The sequence below is a fragment of the Gopherus evgoodei genome, chromosome 1, assembly GCF_007399415.2.
Source record: "Gopherus evgoodei ecotype Sinaloan lineage chromosome 1, rGopEvg1_v1.p, whole genome shotgun sequence".
NCBI lineage: Eukaryota > Metazoa > Chordata > Testudines > Testudinidae > Gopherus > Gopherus evgoodei.
This window is the reverse complement of record NC_044322.1, coordinates 118,739,842-118,757,179: the sequence shown is the minus strand read 5'-3', so window position 1 is coordinate 118,757,179 and position 17,338 is coordinate 118,739,842. Positions and strand designations below refer to the sequence as shown.

Sequence of the window (17,338 nt, the reverse complement as noted above, 5' to 3'; positions counted from 1 at the left end):
TTGGACATTTGAAAGCGCTCTGGCGCAGTTTACTGACTCGGTTAGATCTCAGCACAACCACTACAGGAAAGTCTCATTTTACACAGAGGTTCCGTTCCGCAGTTAGTGCGTAAAGCAAAAACCATATATAGTGAAACACTCATTGAGTTGAATGGCGGGTGGAATTGCCCGCACTATAGATGCAGTTTTTACATTGTTAGTTTTCTTTTTTTTCCCGTTTTTGCCAACCGCGCAAAGCTGAATTTGCACATGTTAAATGCCCCTGAGATGTGACTTGCCTGTATTCCAATTGTAATTGCTGTTTGTTGTGTGCTTCACAATCTCTGTGAGAGTAAGGGGGAGATGTTTATGGTGGGGTGAGAGATTGAGGCAACTCACCTGGTAGCCAATTTCGCACAGCCAGACAACAGGGCGATTAGAAGAGCGCAGCAGGGTGTGCTGCGCATCAGGGAAGCTTTGAAAGCCAGTTTCACGACTGGCCAGGGTACGGTGTGACAGTTGTGTATGTTTCTCTTGAAGTTACCCACCCCATATATATATGAAAGGAAATAAAGTCTAAATTGTTTTAAAACTGTTCTTTATTATTTGTTGCACAACACATTGAGAGAAATCAGAAGGCAGACTTGCAGGGGGGATTGGGTTGGGGAGTGGAGGAGTAAGGAAGGACAAGTCCAGAAACCAAATCAAAATTTTACATATGTCAGCTTTCTGCTGCGTGGGCGATCCTCTGGGGTTGAGTGTGTGGGTCCCCGCAGCCTCCCCCGTTGTGTTATTGGGTGCTTGGGTGAGGAGGCTATGGAACTTGGGGAGGAGGGAGGGCGGTTATACAGGGGCTGCAGCAGCAGTCTGTGGTCTTGCTGCCTTTCCCGCATTAGATCCACCATACAGCGGAGCATGTCAGTTTGCTCCCCCCATGAGCTTGACCATAGCGTCCTGCCTGGTCTCATCACGCACGTCCCTCCTCTGTTCATGTTCCTGTAATGCTTTATGGGATTCCACAGTTGTTTGCCTCCACGCATTCAACTGGGCCCTATCGGTGCGGGATGACTGCATGCACTCTGCAAATATGTTTTCCCGAGTTTGTTTTTTCCCTCTTCTAATCTGGACCAGCCTCTAGGACAGAGTAGATAAGGGCCATGTTGAAACATTTGCACCTGCGGGAGGAGAAAAAGGGAGGGTAGTATTTTAAAATACACATTTCAGAGAACAAAGGGGACGCTTTGGTATGAGTAAGCCATCACACACAGCCAGGCGACAGAATTCAGCTTGCAGGCAGCCTAGGGGCACGTGGGGTTCTGCTTCTTCTACATTCATTTCAATGTTTTCAAACTGCTGGGACCCCTTTCTCATAGCAAGGAGTGCCTGGTGAGTTTGCCATAAAGGCGGGCCTGCGGGCTGTCTGGGATGATCACTTCACACAACACACAACACCCCACATCCCTGCACCCACCGCGTGGCTCCAATGAGGCTCTGAGCAGGGATGAGCCCTTTAAACTGTACGCATCCCCGCCCCCCACCACATGTCTCCGATCAGGCTCTTACTCACCAGAAGTACCTTCTCCGGGGTCATGGTCCAGGAGCCCGCATTGGGAGTGGTGGGAGGCTATTGGCTCCAGTGTTAAGCATAGTTCCTGGCTAGGGGGGAAAACGGATTCCCTACTTGCCACCTGTGCACTGTCCTCCTCCTCCAATGACTCTTCCTCCTCGCTCCATGCAACTCCCCCCTTGCAGGTGTCCACAGACAGTGGTGGGGGTAGTGGTGGCATCACTCTCCATAATTGCATGGAGCTCACAGTAGAAGCGGAATGTATGGGGCTGTGACCTAGAGTGCCCATTTGCTTTCCTGGCTTTTTGGTATGCTTGCCTGAGCTACTTGATTTTTGTATGACACTGCTCTATGTTCCTGGAGTAGCCTCTTTCCGTCATGGCCCTGGAGACTTCAGTGTATGTATTTGCGTTCCTTTTTTTGGAACATAGTTCTGCCATAACAGACTCGTCTCCCCAACACACGATGAGATCCAGTACCTCCCGTCTGGACCATGCTGGAGCTCGTCTGCAAATCCAGGACTACATAATCTCTTGTGATGATGGACTCTGCATGGTAGCCTGTGACAGTGGACTGCGCTGACGGTCACTGGTGCTGATGGTGACCAAACAGGAAATGAAATTCAAAAGTTCCTGGGGCTTTTCCTGCTATTGCATCAGAGTTGAGAGTGTCGTCCAGAGCGGTCACAAGGGAGCATTCTGAGATAGCTCCAGGAGGCCAGTAACACTGAATTGCATCCACAATACCTTTAACCCAGGATTGCGATCTCGATTTAAGCGCTACTCCACTTGCTGAGCTGGAGTACAGAAATCGATTTAAAGAGCCCTTTAAATTGAAAAAGCCTGTTTAGTCATGTGGACGGAATCATTTTTTTTTCGAATTAACTCAGCTAGTTCCGAAATAACAACTAGTGTAGACCAGGCTTCAGAGTTACGAATACCAGAGTTATGAACTGACCAGTCAACCACACACCTCATTTGGAACGTGAAGTACGCCATCAGGCAGAAGTAGAGATGAGGGGGAAAAAAGGGCAAATACTGTACAGTACAGTACTGTGTTAAATGCAAACTACTCAAAAAATAAAGGAAAAGGAGCATTTTTCTTCTGAATAGTAAAGTTTCAAAGCCATATTAAATCAATATTCAGCTGTAAACTTTTTGAAAGAACCATAGTGTTTTGTTCGGAATTATGAACGTTGCAGAGTTATGAACAACCTCCATTCCCGATGTGTTTGGAACTCTGAGATTCTACTGTATGTATTTAAATAAATTACTGTACACAAATGGATACATTGCATGGGCATATTTGCTTCTTCTCTAAAGCAGTTTGATACCAGAATTTCTACCATAAGGCCAAAATTCTGCTGAGGCAGACTGACTGCTCTAATATTTTGCTCTCATTAACAGTGGAGATGTGCGCATATAGGTAGAACAGAATATCAGAGTTCAAGCTTCAGTGTGGGCCTTAGAACAGAATTCCACCTTAGCTTTATAATAAAATAATGTGGATTTGGCTCAGCTTAGCTAACCAGATCAAATGCTAAGGCACTAAGCAGCACTAGTGCACTTTTAAATTCTTGTTGGCTTCTGTTTAAATACGAACAACAAGATGATGGGGACTAAAGTCCTCGTTAAGGACTTGCCCTCTGGCTGCAGGGATATGAAATATGCATAGCTTCTACACAGGAAGCACACAGCATTACAGAATAAATTCTATAGCAACTGGGCATTTACCCTTTCCTCACAATAAAAGACATGACAGGATAAACAGGACTTCAGTCTCCAGAACTGCCAACCTGACAACTGTCATCAATACTAAATTCACTTCAAAAATACAGAAAAAAGTATTTTAAAAACTGTTTGCAAATATAGTCAGTCTTGGGTTCAAATTAAAGAATGGTTCAAGCAGATGCTTGATGTTCAATATCTTCATCAACGATTTAGATGTTGGCATAGAAAGTACGCTTATTAAGTTTGCGGACGATACCAAACTGGGAGGGATTGCAACTGCTCTGGAGGACAGGGTCAAAATTCAAAATGATCTGGACAAATTGGAGAAATGGTCTGAGGTAAACAGGATGAAGTTCAATAAAGATAAATGCAAAGTGCTCCACTTAGGAAGGAACAATCAGTTTCACACATACAGAATGGGAAGAGACTGTCTAGGAAGGAGTATGGCAGAAAGAGATCTAGGGGTCATAGTGGACCACAAGCTTAATATGAGTGAACAGTGTGATACTGTTGCAAAAAAAACCAAACATGATTCTGGGATGCATTAACAGGTGTGTTGTAAACAAGACACGAGAAGTCATTCTTCCGCTTTACTCTGCGCTGGTTAGGCCTCAACTGGAGTATTGTGTCCAGTTCTGGGCACCGCATTTCAAGAAAGATGTGGAGAAATTGGAGAGGGTCCAGAGAAGAGCAACAAGAATGATTAAAGGTCTTGAGAACATGACCTATGAAGGAAGGCTGAAGGAATTGGGTTTGTTTAGTTTGGAAAAGAGAAGACTGAGAGGGGACCTGATAGCAGTTTTCAGGTATCTAAAAGGGTGTCATCAGGAGGAGGGAGAAAACTTGTTCACCTTAGCCTCCAATGATAGAACAAGAAGCAATGGGCTTAAACTGCAGCAAGGGAGATTTAGGTTGGACATTAGGAAAAAGTTCCTAACTGTCAGGGTAGTTAAACACTGGAATAGATTGCCTAGGGAAGTTGTGAAATCTCCATCGCTGGAGATATTTAAGAGTAGGTTAGATAAATGTCTATTAGGGATGGTCTAGACAGTATTTGGTCCTGCCATGAGGGCAGGGGACTGGACTCGATGACCTCTCGAGGTCCCTTCCAGTCCTAGAGTCTATGAGTCTATGAGTCTATGCAATGCTAATACAGTTAATGATTTAAAAACCATGGTTGACCTAAAGATCACAGCACAACCCTGTTTCAGTTAGGCATGGGCAATCCCAGAAGAGTTTGGGGTTTTGCTAACCTCTTGAACTATTTTTTTGCATTTGCAAAACTGACTTAAATCTTTTTTCCTCTGTAATTTAAATCAAAGAGCAGTGCCCAGATTCCCTCCAGCAGCAGGAGGTAGACGAATGCTGAGGGTGATCCTGAGAGCTGGGAGAGCCACTCGTGTGGTTCTTCTGGGATGGATATCTTACAGTGACAGCTGACTGAAACTTCGGACTTCCAGTTCATGGGAAATGTCAACATTCTGAAATTTGGTTTTTCATTCAATTTGGACCAAAATAATTTTTTTCAAACTTTCTCACGAAATGGAAATTCAGGGAAAAAAATACTGTTTTGGAAACCTTGACACATGGTGTGTCTGAAACACAACATGCTCTTGAGGAAACTGTTTCCATCAGAACTCTTCCTCTGATTCAACTCATGTCTGTCAACACAGATATTTTGTGAAACAATTTGGGTTTGACAAATCAGCATTTTCTGATGAAACCCTGTTTTGTTGAAAATTTCTGACCAGCTCTACTTATAAGATCAATATTTGTGACTCTTCTACAAAACTCCCCAGAAGCACCTCTCTTCTGTCTATTGGACCTCCTTCTGCAAGCAGCATGGGAACACAAAATTGTTCAAGTGAGAAATCTGCACCAATAAAGTTTCAAATAAGTAAAATGAGTTTTCTGTCTCTGATATCAGAGCACTAGGATCCTAGCAGGGCCTACAAAATTGCTCAGGTGCTGAGCATTATTTTAATAATGCTTTTAGCTAAAGTTTAGAATAGAGGAAAAAGCCCCATTCATTAAGTGAGAAGAACTGAATAAGAAATAAGTAATGGACAAGAAAACCAGTAAAGGTTGACATTCGGTGGAGATTTCTTTCCATGTTTTCCTGTTGACCTCACAGACTGTGAACTAAAGAGCATTGAGTACATTAAAGGAAAGGGCACAATCTCATTTAGTCCTGTGAACACTGGCAATATGTTATGAAGATAATATACAAGCTTGAAAGAGAAAAACTGCAACACCATCCTGATGCCCTGGAGGTTTGGCCTGGTACAATGCCATTTAACCAGAGCTCTGTGAGGGTTAAAATGGTCCTATGGGATTTACAGTAGGTCATGACTGGAACTCTATTCAGGGCAAAGTTTTAGGGCAAAAGGCTTTTTGTCTGAGAACTTTAAAAAGAACTTTAAAAAGAGGCTGGTAATTTCCCAAGATTTCTCTTCTTCCTTCAGGTAACTATTCTAGCCCGGCCAAAGCTAGAACAGTCCTGGTGTCTATTTTCAGACGAATAACACTGAAGAATCAAATATTTACAAACCCAGTTTAAATCCACATGGTGTCATTGTTCAATATCAAACCTGTAAGACTTCAGACAAGGGACTTCACGACATTAAAGGAAGTTACTTCAATAAATAACTATTTGAAGGGATTATGAGGGCGGGTCAGCAGTGAATAGTCAGGGGAGCAGAACAGAGGATTTACAGAATATAAACAATTCCTACTAATTGTCATGTCTGATTGATTGTCCTGTGGGCACCTTAATGGTCTGAAGTCAAAGGTCATTTCAGTAAACAGGGTAGGTGGCAGGGTGGGTTAATCCACCGCTGTTTACCTAGATTAATTTCTGCTGATGTCACCTGGCAAATGAGATGACACTTGTTCACATCATAAAAAGCGCCACACCATCCAGCACAACAGTGAGCCGCTGCCCAGAAGGAGCACAATGCTGCCAACGGGGTAGGTAGCAGGTCAGGCTGAGAAGCATTAGCAGAGCTATGGAGGGAAGTCTGGTTGCACTACAGCCGGTTCTAGCCAATGCTATGAGTCATACACTTGGAGAATGGCCAGCTTCACACAAAATCATTAAAGGGGGAGAAAAAAACAAGAGGTCAATTCACTCTCACTGTGCAGGACACATTAACCTTTCAGCAGCAGGTGGTGAGTTGACTAGGCTCCAAAAGAGTTTAATTTTACTCCATGAGCCAAGATAACATGCCTCCCACTGCACACACAGGAGAGCCGGGTCTGGGCAGTTGGTGGAGCAGGTCATTGGCAGAGCATGTCAGGGAGGAGGGCTCCAGAAGGATACTGAGGAGCAGGGAGATGACTGATTAGGGGAGCAGAAAGAGAAAAAACAGTGAGGGACAGGGCCGGCTCTAGCTTTTTTGCCGCCCCAAGCAAAAAGCACCTGCGGGCCGGCCGGAGCAGCGTAAGGGGTGTGTGTGGAGGGAAACAAACAAACCCGTGGGGCGGCCAGAGGAGTGTGTAGGGGGGAACAAACAAACCTGCGGGGCGGCTAGAGCGGCAAAGGGGGAAAAAACCCAAAACCTGTGGGGGGGACAGAGCGCGGGTGCAGGGGGACTTCCAGTCCTGCAGATGTGCCCTGGGCAGTGGGGGGGAGAGAGAAAAGGGGGGCAGCCAGGGCTTCCTTCAGCGGGGCGCTCGCCACACCGCCTGCCAGGAGGGCTCTGCGCCGCTCCAGTTGGTGGGCAGGGAAGGACGCAGGCTGCCCTGCCTGGCTTGCTACAGACCTGGCCCTGCTTCCAGCAGGGAACTCCCCTCCTCTGCGCTGCTGCCCCCTACAGGGCGGCCGGCCAGAGCAGCGAACCAAAATGAAAAAAGAAAAAAACCTGCGGGGCGGCCGAAGGGGAGAAGCAAAAAAAGAAAAAAAAAGGATTGGGTGGAATGCTGCCCCTTGGAATCTGTCGCCCCAAGCACGAGCTTGCTCAGTTGGCGCCTGGAGCCGGCCCTGGTGAGGGACATATCAGAGAGCCAAACATCTCAGGAGGGGGAGGCATGGAAGTGACACTGAATAGGAAGAACAAGAGGGAAAAGCAGTAAGGTGAGGGTTGGAGAGCCAAAAACATGGGGATCCATAGGGAAGCCAGCTACTGTGGAAGATCTGTTTCTCCTGCTCCCCTCCTCATTCTAAAATGCACAGAAGGGCAGGGAAAGAAAGAGGGTAAGGACAAGGAGACAATCCAGTAGTACAGAGAGTGTTTAACAAAGGTGTCCCAGGAGGGCCGTACACAACAGCCAGCCTTGTCACTGTTGGAAGTAATCTCTTAGTTTTTAAACAATGCAGAACTTGCAATGTCTACTATATAAGGGAAGGGTCAGTTCACACACTCATAAAAGCACAGTAAAGTGTCTGAAAAGGTAATTAGGAAGAGTGTGATTTACTTGGCAGGACTCAATGACTTTTCTGGAATCATTTTGATCTATTGTGTAAATCAGAACCAGGGGATTTAAAAAAAAAGATTTTTCTTGATAGACTATTTACTCATTTTGAACAGTTATACTCCACTGTATCAATACATAATAAGGGAGTGCAGTTTTCTGAATTATTTGGCTGAGGTGTTTCCCACAGAGGGGTCTATTCTTCACTTTGTGTGTGTACGAGAGACAGAGTTCCATAAGTATGAACAGAGGCTATATGCATGTATCAAGAGTAGAATAGACCCTTCAAGTCCTTACAGCATTCAGATACAGAAGATATATTAATATGAAAAGTAAAGATATATTAGTATTCAAAGACAGCAGAATTTAGTATATATAGATCATATAGTTTAAATTATACACCAAGGGGAAAAAGTAATCAAAATAATTTCTATTTACTTCTTTTTATTACTACATTTCAAACCCATATTCTTTTCAGGTTGCAAAAACATAAATAATTGCTGAACTGACTCTTTACATCACGTTTCAAACTAGATCTAATTTTTACACCTGTGTGAACAGCGCAAGAAAGCGAAGGGGTGGTTGTGCATTGGCCTGCTAAACCCAGGGTTGTGAGTTCAGCCCTTGAGGGGGCCACTTAGGGATCTGGGGCAAAATCAGTTCTTGGTCTTGCTAGTGAAGGCAGGGGGCTAGACTTTCAGGGTCCCTTCCAGTTCTGTTAGATAGATAACAGACTCTGGCATACCCACTGACTGCAGCATTAGGAGGCCCCACTATGAATAAATAGAGGAGAACAGTAATTCTGTTTTGCTGAGGATTTCAGAATTTTAAAATTTGGTTTCATTCCAATTTGGAAAGAAAACCACAAATTTTGAAATTTTCTGTGAAATAGACTACAAAAAATTCATTTTGGAACATATAAACTGTTTGTTTTGATAATTGTAAAATAAAATTCCTCCTGGCAAGCTGACAGGGAGCCAGGAGTCTGGAAGCCTGCTGAGCCGGGACCATCAGAGCTTGGAAGCTCCCAGGGCTTCCATGGTCTTCACTTCTCATCACACATCAGGCAGGTAGCTGAAGATCTGGGAGCCTGTATTCATCAGTAACCCACCAGGTGAGCTACCGAGGAGCTGGCACAGAATTAGGCAGGATTCAAAATTTGCCAGAGAGGCAGGGTTCCATTGTAGCCCTGCCTGGGTTCCATCAGACTTAGCTGAAATTAAACTGTCTCTGTGAAAGATTCCAATTTCATCAAATCTGCATTCTCTGATGGCAAACCATTCCCCTGGAGAATTTCCAAGCAACTCTATAAATAAAGCAGAGTGCCTTTTATGCTCAGTAACTATCTCAAGTGAATCTCACTAACATTCCAACTGCACAAGAAAAGGAGAGACCTCTGTTCTAGGGAACACTGAGAACAGCTTTGACTGTAGTGCAGTGCCTCATTATTAATGACAGAGGACAAAATTGCACATTTAATACTTTAACTTTAAATGTTCACTTGTACAATCGTCTGAATACATTCAGCAATGTGCTTTTTAAAAACTGGAAATGTTGCAAACCTTCTGGAGTCAGATTCTCAGCTGATGAAAACTCTCCACCGTAATCAGTGGAGCTACTTCAGTGTATACCAGCTGAGAATCTGGGTCCCTTAACTTTCATATGGAGTTCAAATTACTGTAAAGTAAGAAATGTTACTAGTGCACACTGCTCAGGGTAATCTATGAGCTACAATTCAAAACATTTAAAATTAATGATTTAAGCTTTGATTTTATATAACCCCTCTCCCCCCCACGCAGTCAAACTAAACCAAAACCCTGCCAGTTTTTCTGTTTATATTCCACATTTCCATGAAAAAATGCTTCCCACTGATGTACTCTAACTGGATAAACCCGAAGTTTTGCACACAAAACTGATTATGAATGCTGGCTTCAAAGTATATAAACATATATCTTCCTCCCGATGTCTGCACAACAGACCTTTCAAGTGCCTGGTGACAGTGTGTTCCTTCTTTAACCAGCTCCAACCTATGGCCTGATCTTGCATTCCACGCACTCCCAAAACTACTGTGGACTTGAGTGAGAGTTTTGGGTGTGTAAGGAATGCAGCGCCAGGCTCTTACTTTGGAAGTTCCTCTTGGTACAAACGATATCTTCATTCTTTAAACTGGAACACTGTCCCAAGAGCCATATTTTGAGGCAACATTTGGAGGAAGTGAGTCCTTTTTACTGAAGGTGGGAGATGAAGAAAATAACCACATGGAGAGGAGGAACTGAAAACTCTGTGAGATAACCCTGTCATATGATTGCCAGCATTCAATGATCCTCAGTAACATGGCATCATGCTGGCAGGAAGAGAAGTCTCCCTTCTAGCAGGGTAACAGAGAAGGAAGAGTTGGAGTTGGAATCTGTCTGCAGCAATATTTTTTCCCACAGCCTTACTGGTTTTGGGCAATGGTTTGGAAGAATCAAAGGGCTTGTGGAAGTGACTATTTCCCAATTTTAGATTTGAATGTTCAAATCCTGACCAGAGAATTTTGAATGGACAAAACAGATTGAGAGGATTTATTCTTAGACTCCTACCTGGGCCGTCCAAAAGGGAGGGGAGGGGAAAACCGCTTTGTCCCATGAGAGCAACATTTAGGGCACCCAAGAATTGTGAACCAGAGAAAGGCCTAGCTATGAGCTTTATCTAGTCTCAGAAATCTCTTACCCATCAATGCTTTTTTAGTCATGGACCTGGATAGCCATACATTTAATGAAACCCTTCAAGATATTATTTGAAGTGTTATCTGCATGTTTCCCCAGATAAAAAATGTATGTGACTTCTTAGAGAGCATGACTGACACAATCTTGTTGGACTGTAGCAAGACCATCCTATAATAGTGGCCCCAGGATATGTGTGGCATATATAATTGACTGTCTGGGCTACTGCTAGCCACCCTAAAAATATAAGAGGCATTAATGGCTGATGCCGGTGGACAAATCGAGTCTTCTTTCCACTTTTTATTGAGTGTCTGTAAACAAACTGTTTGCTTCCAGGGGGGATGGTGGAAGATTCAGTGCATGAGGCTATAAGGCTATTCCTAGGGGAGTCTATCTTCCTGGAGGGATTTGGAGAATGAGACTTTCCAGCAAGCAAATATCAGTTTCTTATCTGAAGTGCGTTCAAAGAGAGACTTATCCCCTCTCAAATGTTCTAAATATCCCCAGAAGGTATCAACTACATACTTGACCAGGTAATTCCAGTTATTATTAGTGATCCTCAGATAGCCTTCAGGAGAAGGTGGATACATTTCTGAGGCATATTATTAATTATTATTATGTGTACAGAGACAGCAGCCATGGGGATCAGAGGTATAAGGGGATGGCTGTTGAAACACCTAGAAAGACAGTCCCTGCCCTAATGGCAAATCAACATGATCCTCCTTTAAGTCAGAGCCTACAGTACAGATGGGACAAGAGAGGGTGGAAAAGAGTGAAGCATTTCCTGTAGCCTGTTCCAAAGCAAAACAGCTGTGAGAAAATGGAGAGGGTGTCTGGACTTAGAGAGGTGGGGCATCTTCAGTGCTGAAATTTCACTGGGGGCGAGGAATGTATCAGAATAGGGCCCATGTCACCTAAAATAAATGCAGTAGGCCTGATTCAACCATGCAATAACCCTAGGGACCAAGGTCTGTCTTTCCTTGTGCCTACTCACCTCCTGCTGCCTGCAAAGAAACTGGCTACAGTTCTGCTCCTCCTCTGGAGCATTGCTAAAGAATCATCTAGGATGGCAGCTAAAAGTAAACAGCTGGCTGATGCACATACTCCTGTTTGGGCAGCAAGAAGCTGCCATCATAGGATAGGAGTTCTTGGGCTGCATTCAGTCTAGCCACAAACCTCTAATGGAGGTGACCTCCACCTGCATTATACTTCTCTCCTCCAGCCATGGAGAGTTTCTAGCTTCTCCTCCTCCTCCATTGTTGCAACAGTAGCAGCAGCAGACAGACAGAACAAAAATAAGAACAATGGAGAAAATGCCATTCTCAAAAGTAAAATAAAAAAGGCTCAGCAGCCAAATGGCCTAATGACAAAACAAATAAAAATTAATGAAACCAACGGGTGAACCAGAAGTTCAGAGAAGGCTTCTAACTGTCTCAAAAGGAAAAAAAATGGAGTGGAGTGAGTGCGTAATCAGAAAAGCTCGATGGTACCTGTATACCTGATCTGACTGGCTAATTCTTGCCTAACTGTAGTATAGTGTGTGGACTGGTGTTTGGGTGTGAGTGGGCAGGGTGAACCATATCCCTCTATCTGTCTTGTGGAGAGCTGGTCCACAGAAAAGAAATTTGAACTTCTGCTATGCATGCTATACCTGTTCTACGGATCTCCAGTGCTGTCATTATGACGTGTCACAAACACCAAGTCTGAATTTTGTAAACTTGTGTGACTGAAGTTAGGCACCTGAATTCATACTTCAGCACTACTGACTTCCTATTAGAGTTACTTCATGTCTGAAAATAAGGGTACTTATTTAGGCACTCAAGTTTGAAATTTCACTTAAAAATTAAAAAACTGGTGGTAGTCAAAGTGGGATGTTCAGGTGAATTGCATGGCTTCTGATTTCATGCTATTAGTACTCTACAAACCTCAGCCTTTCTCCAAGCTGCCACAAATAGGTAAATAATGTCTCCATAACATTTCATTTTCATGCCAACACTAAAAATAGCACAACATATAATTCATAATACACAGCTTCTCTATGCATTTAGCTCTCTGCTGAGGTCATCCCAAAGAACAGCTTAATATCATTAATTAATTATGCCCCCTACCCCTTCCAATGGGAGGAGTAATTTCATTTACTGGAGCCATTATTAAAGTGAAAATCCCCTTTCTTTTATAACATGTTCAGTGCCCAGAGGGAATGTCATTGTCCAAAGGGAGTGTAATATTAAGGTACAATGAACTACACTGAGAAATGTCAAAACTGATAAAGAAATGACAGAATTAAATTTTCTCTTCATTAATAACCCAGTTGGCCATAGATAACCATTTAGTCCTCATACATGGGAGTCATCGTTCAAAGCAGCAGTTCAACAATACTTTAAGTAAATGCCCCTTTGACCCAAGCTGATGCAAGATGGGCAGATAGGTTACTGAAAAATATACCTCAAAAGGTCATAAAAATGTAAGTTTCCCTCAGTTGCAAGCTGATTTTTCAAAGACGATTACATGCACAATTTAACCACAAGACCATTTATACCCTCTGAGTTTCATACTGTTAATGTCTCTTTTCTTCCTGTTTTTGCTGCTTCTCCTTTTTAGACACACGCATTTAAAAAACCCCACACTTCTTGTCCTATATGATTTACTTCCATGAAATTAAATTACATTTTTATAAGCCCATGTTACTGCAAATGATATTTGAAGATTCACTGAAAAAATTAATTCCTGATCTGGTGCAGTGAAGCATCCTTGCTAGCTGTACTGAATCTGTCTTTCAAAAACAGATGGAGGCAGTCCAAGGGTATGATTAACTTCTTAGTCCCTGCAATTTCCTATAGCTCTGCTTGCCCTAGATTTCAGGATTGACCTCCTGTTTCACTGCAAAATGCACAGTTGCTCAGCTTGATAAATCACACGAATACTTTTTTGATCACAGTTATCTACTATTTACTACATACTCAGTGGGGTTAATCATATGCTGAGGCATTTCATATGCTACACACATAGACACTCTACTTCCAAGTAGCACTTTGCATATTCTTCACATTGCCAGAAAGCAACCATGCCTGTCTCTTCTTTACTAATATACAGAAGAGCATATCAACGCACCACACGTATACACAGTAATTATCCACACATAAATTCATTGCAAACTATAGTGAAAAGAAACTGGCAGCTGGAGGGAATACATAAAAGGTTAAAAGAATGAATTTTCTCTCTTTTAGCATATAAATTTTTAAGATATTTTATAAGTGCAATTATTTCTCTTAATTAGAACTTTCATTCTCCCTCACCTCCTCAAATGTCACTAGGACCACTTTTGAGAAGGGAGAGGAGTGGACCAGTGGGTATGGGCGTATGTTTGGCTGTGGTATGGCATGAAACATAAACTACAGCTGCTAGGAAACTGCTAACATTTTCTGGGAGAGAAGACCACTTTCTCCTTCCCCTTCCCCCACTGAGCCTCATTTCCTGAATGCTAGGATAATCTTAATACTCCTCAAGGTGAAAAGCTGATTGTGTGACCCAATAGCTAGAATTCTTTAGGCCAGCTCTCTTCCATCTTCTTATGTAACTTTGCCATGTCCCTCAGTTGTGACTTACAACCCCTGCCTAAAAGTCCTATCATGGGATGTTCCTAAACAAAGAACGACAATGACCAAGATGTGGCAAATCATGTTAAAGTTTTGGGACGTGAAAAGATATTCACTTGGAATTCAACTGATACCAACAAATTTAGCTCCCAAGTGAAAAGAAGTGAATTTGAACCCCAGATTTCCAGAAATCCCCATTCTGACTATTCACTCCAAACCTTTACAAAGCTCTCGTGCCTTTAAATTCCTTTTTCTTTAATGTGAAACAGAATGGCTGCAGCAGGTAATGCCGAAAAACAAGATACAATTTATGCAATTTCTCTTATTGCATGTTATAATTAGAGGGGCTAGGATACACTTGTTCTAGATATTTTCTACCCTAAAATATACCAACAGTCACCCTTGACTGCCCTGTAGAGCCTGTGGAGCTTGCAGCTGCGGGATAACCATGATTCTGCATCAATGGCAAGGCTGATATCTGCTTTCATTTATGAGAAAGATGACTCTGGCTCTTTTCCTTGCAGGATGGTCTTGAAAAATGTAGCCAAAGTGAAAATATTTCTAAAGCTGAAAATTTGTCACTGACTGGTCCTGAACGCATGGTCCTCCTTTGTGTCTTGTGCAACCTACAACCACAGTGCCCTGGCTTTCTGATGGGATCCAGACCAACTTGCAGCGCAGAGGGAGTCAAGACTTCCCTAGGCTGCCACCAGAGCTGCCATACTGCATTCCTTCTGGCTGTCAGCCAGCTGAGTCGCTCCTTTGATAAACAGCCTATGTGGGGAACTCTACAGTGTGAGAAGCAACATACTAACAGACAGGGCTTCAGTCCAACACAGAACTTAGACATGTGTGTAACCTGGAGCCCAGGAGTAGTCTTATTGACTGCAACAGGACTATTCACATGCTTCAAGTTACATATTTAAGCACTTTGCTGGATCATAGCTAAGGTCCTACCAAATTCAAGGTCCATTTTGGTCAATTTCATAGTCAAAGGATTTTAAAAATCATAAATTTCACGATTTCAGCTATTTAAATTTGAAATTTCATGGTATTGTAATTATAGGGATCCTGACTCAAAAAGAAGCTGGTCGGGGGTGTCACAAAGTTATTGTAGCGGGGCTTGCGGTACTGCTATCCTTACATCTGCGCTGCTGCTGGTGGCGGCGCTGCATTCAGAGCTGGGCAGCTGGAGAGCGGCGGCTGCTGGCCAGGAGTCCGCTCTGAAGGCAGAGCTGCTGCCAGCAGCAGCACAGAAGTAAGGATGGCATGTTATGGTATTGCCACCCTTCCTTCTGCGCTGCTGCCTTCCGAGCTGGGCCCTCAGTCAGCAGCCGCCATTCTCTGTCTACCTAGCTCTGAAGTAGCTAGGTAGACAGAGCAGAAGTAAGGGTGGCATGATATGGTATTGCCACCCTTACTTCTGCACTGCTGCTGGTGGGGTGCAGCCTTCAGAGCTGGGTGTCTGGCCACCAGCTGCTGCTCTCCTGCTCCCCATCTCTGAAGGCAGCGCAGAAGGAAGGGTGGCAATACCGCGATCCCCCCCTAAAATAACCTTGTGAACCCCCCTGCAACTCCCTTTTGGATCAGGACCCCCAATTTGAGAAACACTGTGAAATCTGTATAGTATAGGGTAAAAGCACACAAAAGACCAGATTTCATGGGGAGGAAACCAGATTTCGGGGTCGGAGCTGTGAATTTAGTAGGGCCCTAATCATAGCATAAGGATAGATCTGGGAACAAGAAACTCTTCGCCCACCCAAAAACGCTAAGGCTGACCTACACTGCAATGAGAAATGTGATTGCAGCTTGGATAGGAGGCACACCTGCACAATCTTTACCCACACTAGTACTGCTAAAAGCAGCAGTGCAGATGTGGAGGCACAGGCTTTAGCATGAACTAGCAGTGCGAGCAGGTCTCCAGGGTGCCAGGGTGCTTGTACAGCCCACGCTGCTGCATCTAAACTTACTTTTAGCAATTTTTGCGTGGGTAAAGCTAGTACTGGTATGCCTACCAAAGCTGCAATTACATCTTGGATTGCAGTGCAGACATGCCCAGAGAGTTGCCATCCCAGTTTTAAGTAATCTGTCTAAGGTCTATCTCATATGGCCCCCTTACTATAGAGCGTAGCACCTCACAATCCTCTAGTACATTTTCAGTGTGTCCTTACTACAGAATGAACTCAAGTGACCTAACTTTGAGTTAGTTCCTTCCAGTTAGCCTATCACAAGAGAGAAAAGTAACACCCCAGAGTAACAGTCAAGTGCTGAGGGAGGTACTGTAGTGTCCTGCGTTCCTATTGGTGCTCTACTCACTCCTTTGGTGAGCTAAAACTTCTGGAAGCACATGCCCTGGTCTGTACCACTTCAATAAACTGCACCAGTCTATGAATGTTTTCACAGTGTACCATGGGAGAATCTGCCTGTCCCTTCCAGGGATCTTGAGTGGAAATGGTATGAACCCAGCAACTCATTACAGTAAACCAGTTCCAGCATGGCACAGATTTCTGCCTGCTGCCTTCTTTCCAACTGGTGACAAGTTCTGGCTCCAACTGGGAGCTACGTGGCAGGGAAGTGCTATTATTCCCATTTTACAGACAGAGAGAGACTGAGGGTCTGTCCATACTGCAATCAGAGGTGTGGCTAAAGCACACATAGACAGACCTGAGCTAGCCTGAATAACAATAGCAGGGAAGCTGTGGCAGCATGGGCTGCCTGGGATGGGATTGTACAGCTTGTGCTGCCCTAGCTTCACTGCTATGGTCACTCAAGCTAGCTAGATCAAAGCTAGCTCTGGTCTGTCTACTGGGCTGCAGTCACACCCGTGGCGGCTTTCCCAAGGTCACACAGTAAGTCTGACAGAGCAGGGAACTGAGTTGATGCCTACCAAGCCCCAGGCTAGCACCCTAATCACTCCACCATTCTTGCTCTCTGGTAATGAAAGAGGAAATCCTAAATACATTCACTCGGGTCATAGCACTTCTCTCTCAGGGTTCATCTGCACTTGGATCTAGGGGTGTAATTCCCAGCTCGCATAGACATATTCAAGCTAGTTTTCATGACACTACCATGCTAAAAATAGTAGTGTAGCAGGGGGAGCACGGGCAGTGGCAAACGGTGGCATGGGCTAGCCATGCCGAGTACAAAGCTGCCTGAATCCCCTGGGTACATATTCGGCGCAGCTAGCCTGCACGGCTGCTCCCCTGAGCAATTCTGCAGGCATTTTCACAGTTTAGCTGGGTGAAAGTTATCTCTGGCTCCTCCCATTCCCTGTGGCCACACCTCCAAATACCCACAGAACCCAAAAGGCATCTTGTTTATGTGGAAGAGCTTATGTGTATTCAGGGA

General features: G+C 44.0%; 1 protein-coding gene across 1 annotated transcript in view; it reads right to left on the bottom strand.

Annotated features, from left to right (window-relative positions):
- The window catches only part of AFF3 (AF4/FMR2 family member 3), a 525,087-nt gene that overhangs the window by 79,559 nt on the left and 428,190 nt on the right, over window positions 1–17,338 (bottom strand). Inside the window, exons 10-11 of the mRNA XM_030570361.1 lie at window positions 7,402–7,431; window position 6,408 (exon numbers count right to left, since the gene is read on the bottom strand). Coding sequence (XP_030426221.1) covers window position 6,408; window positions 7,402–7,431 — 31 coding nt within the window. The remainder of the gene's footprint in view (window positions 1–6,407; window positions 6,409–7,401; window positions 7,432–17,338) is intronic.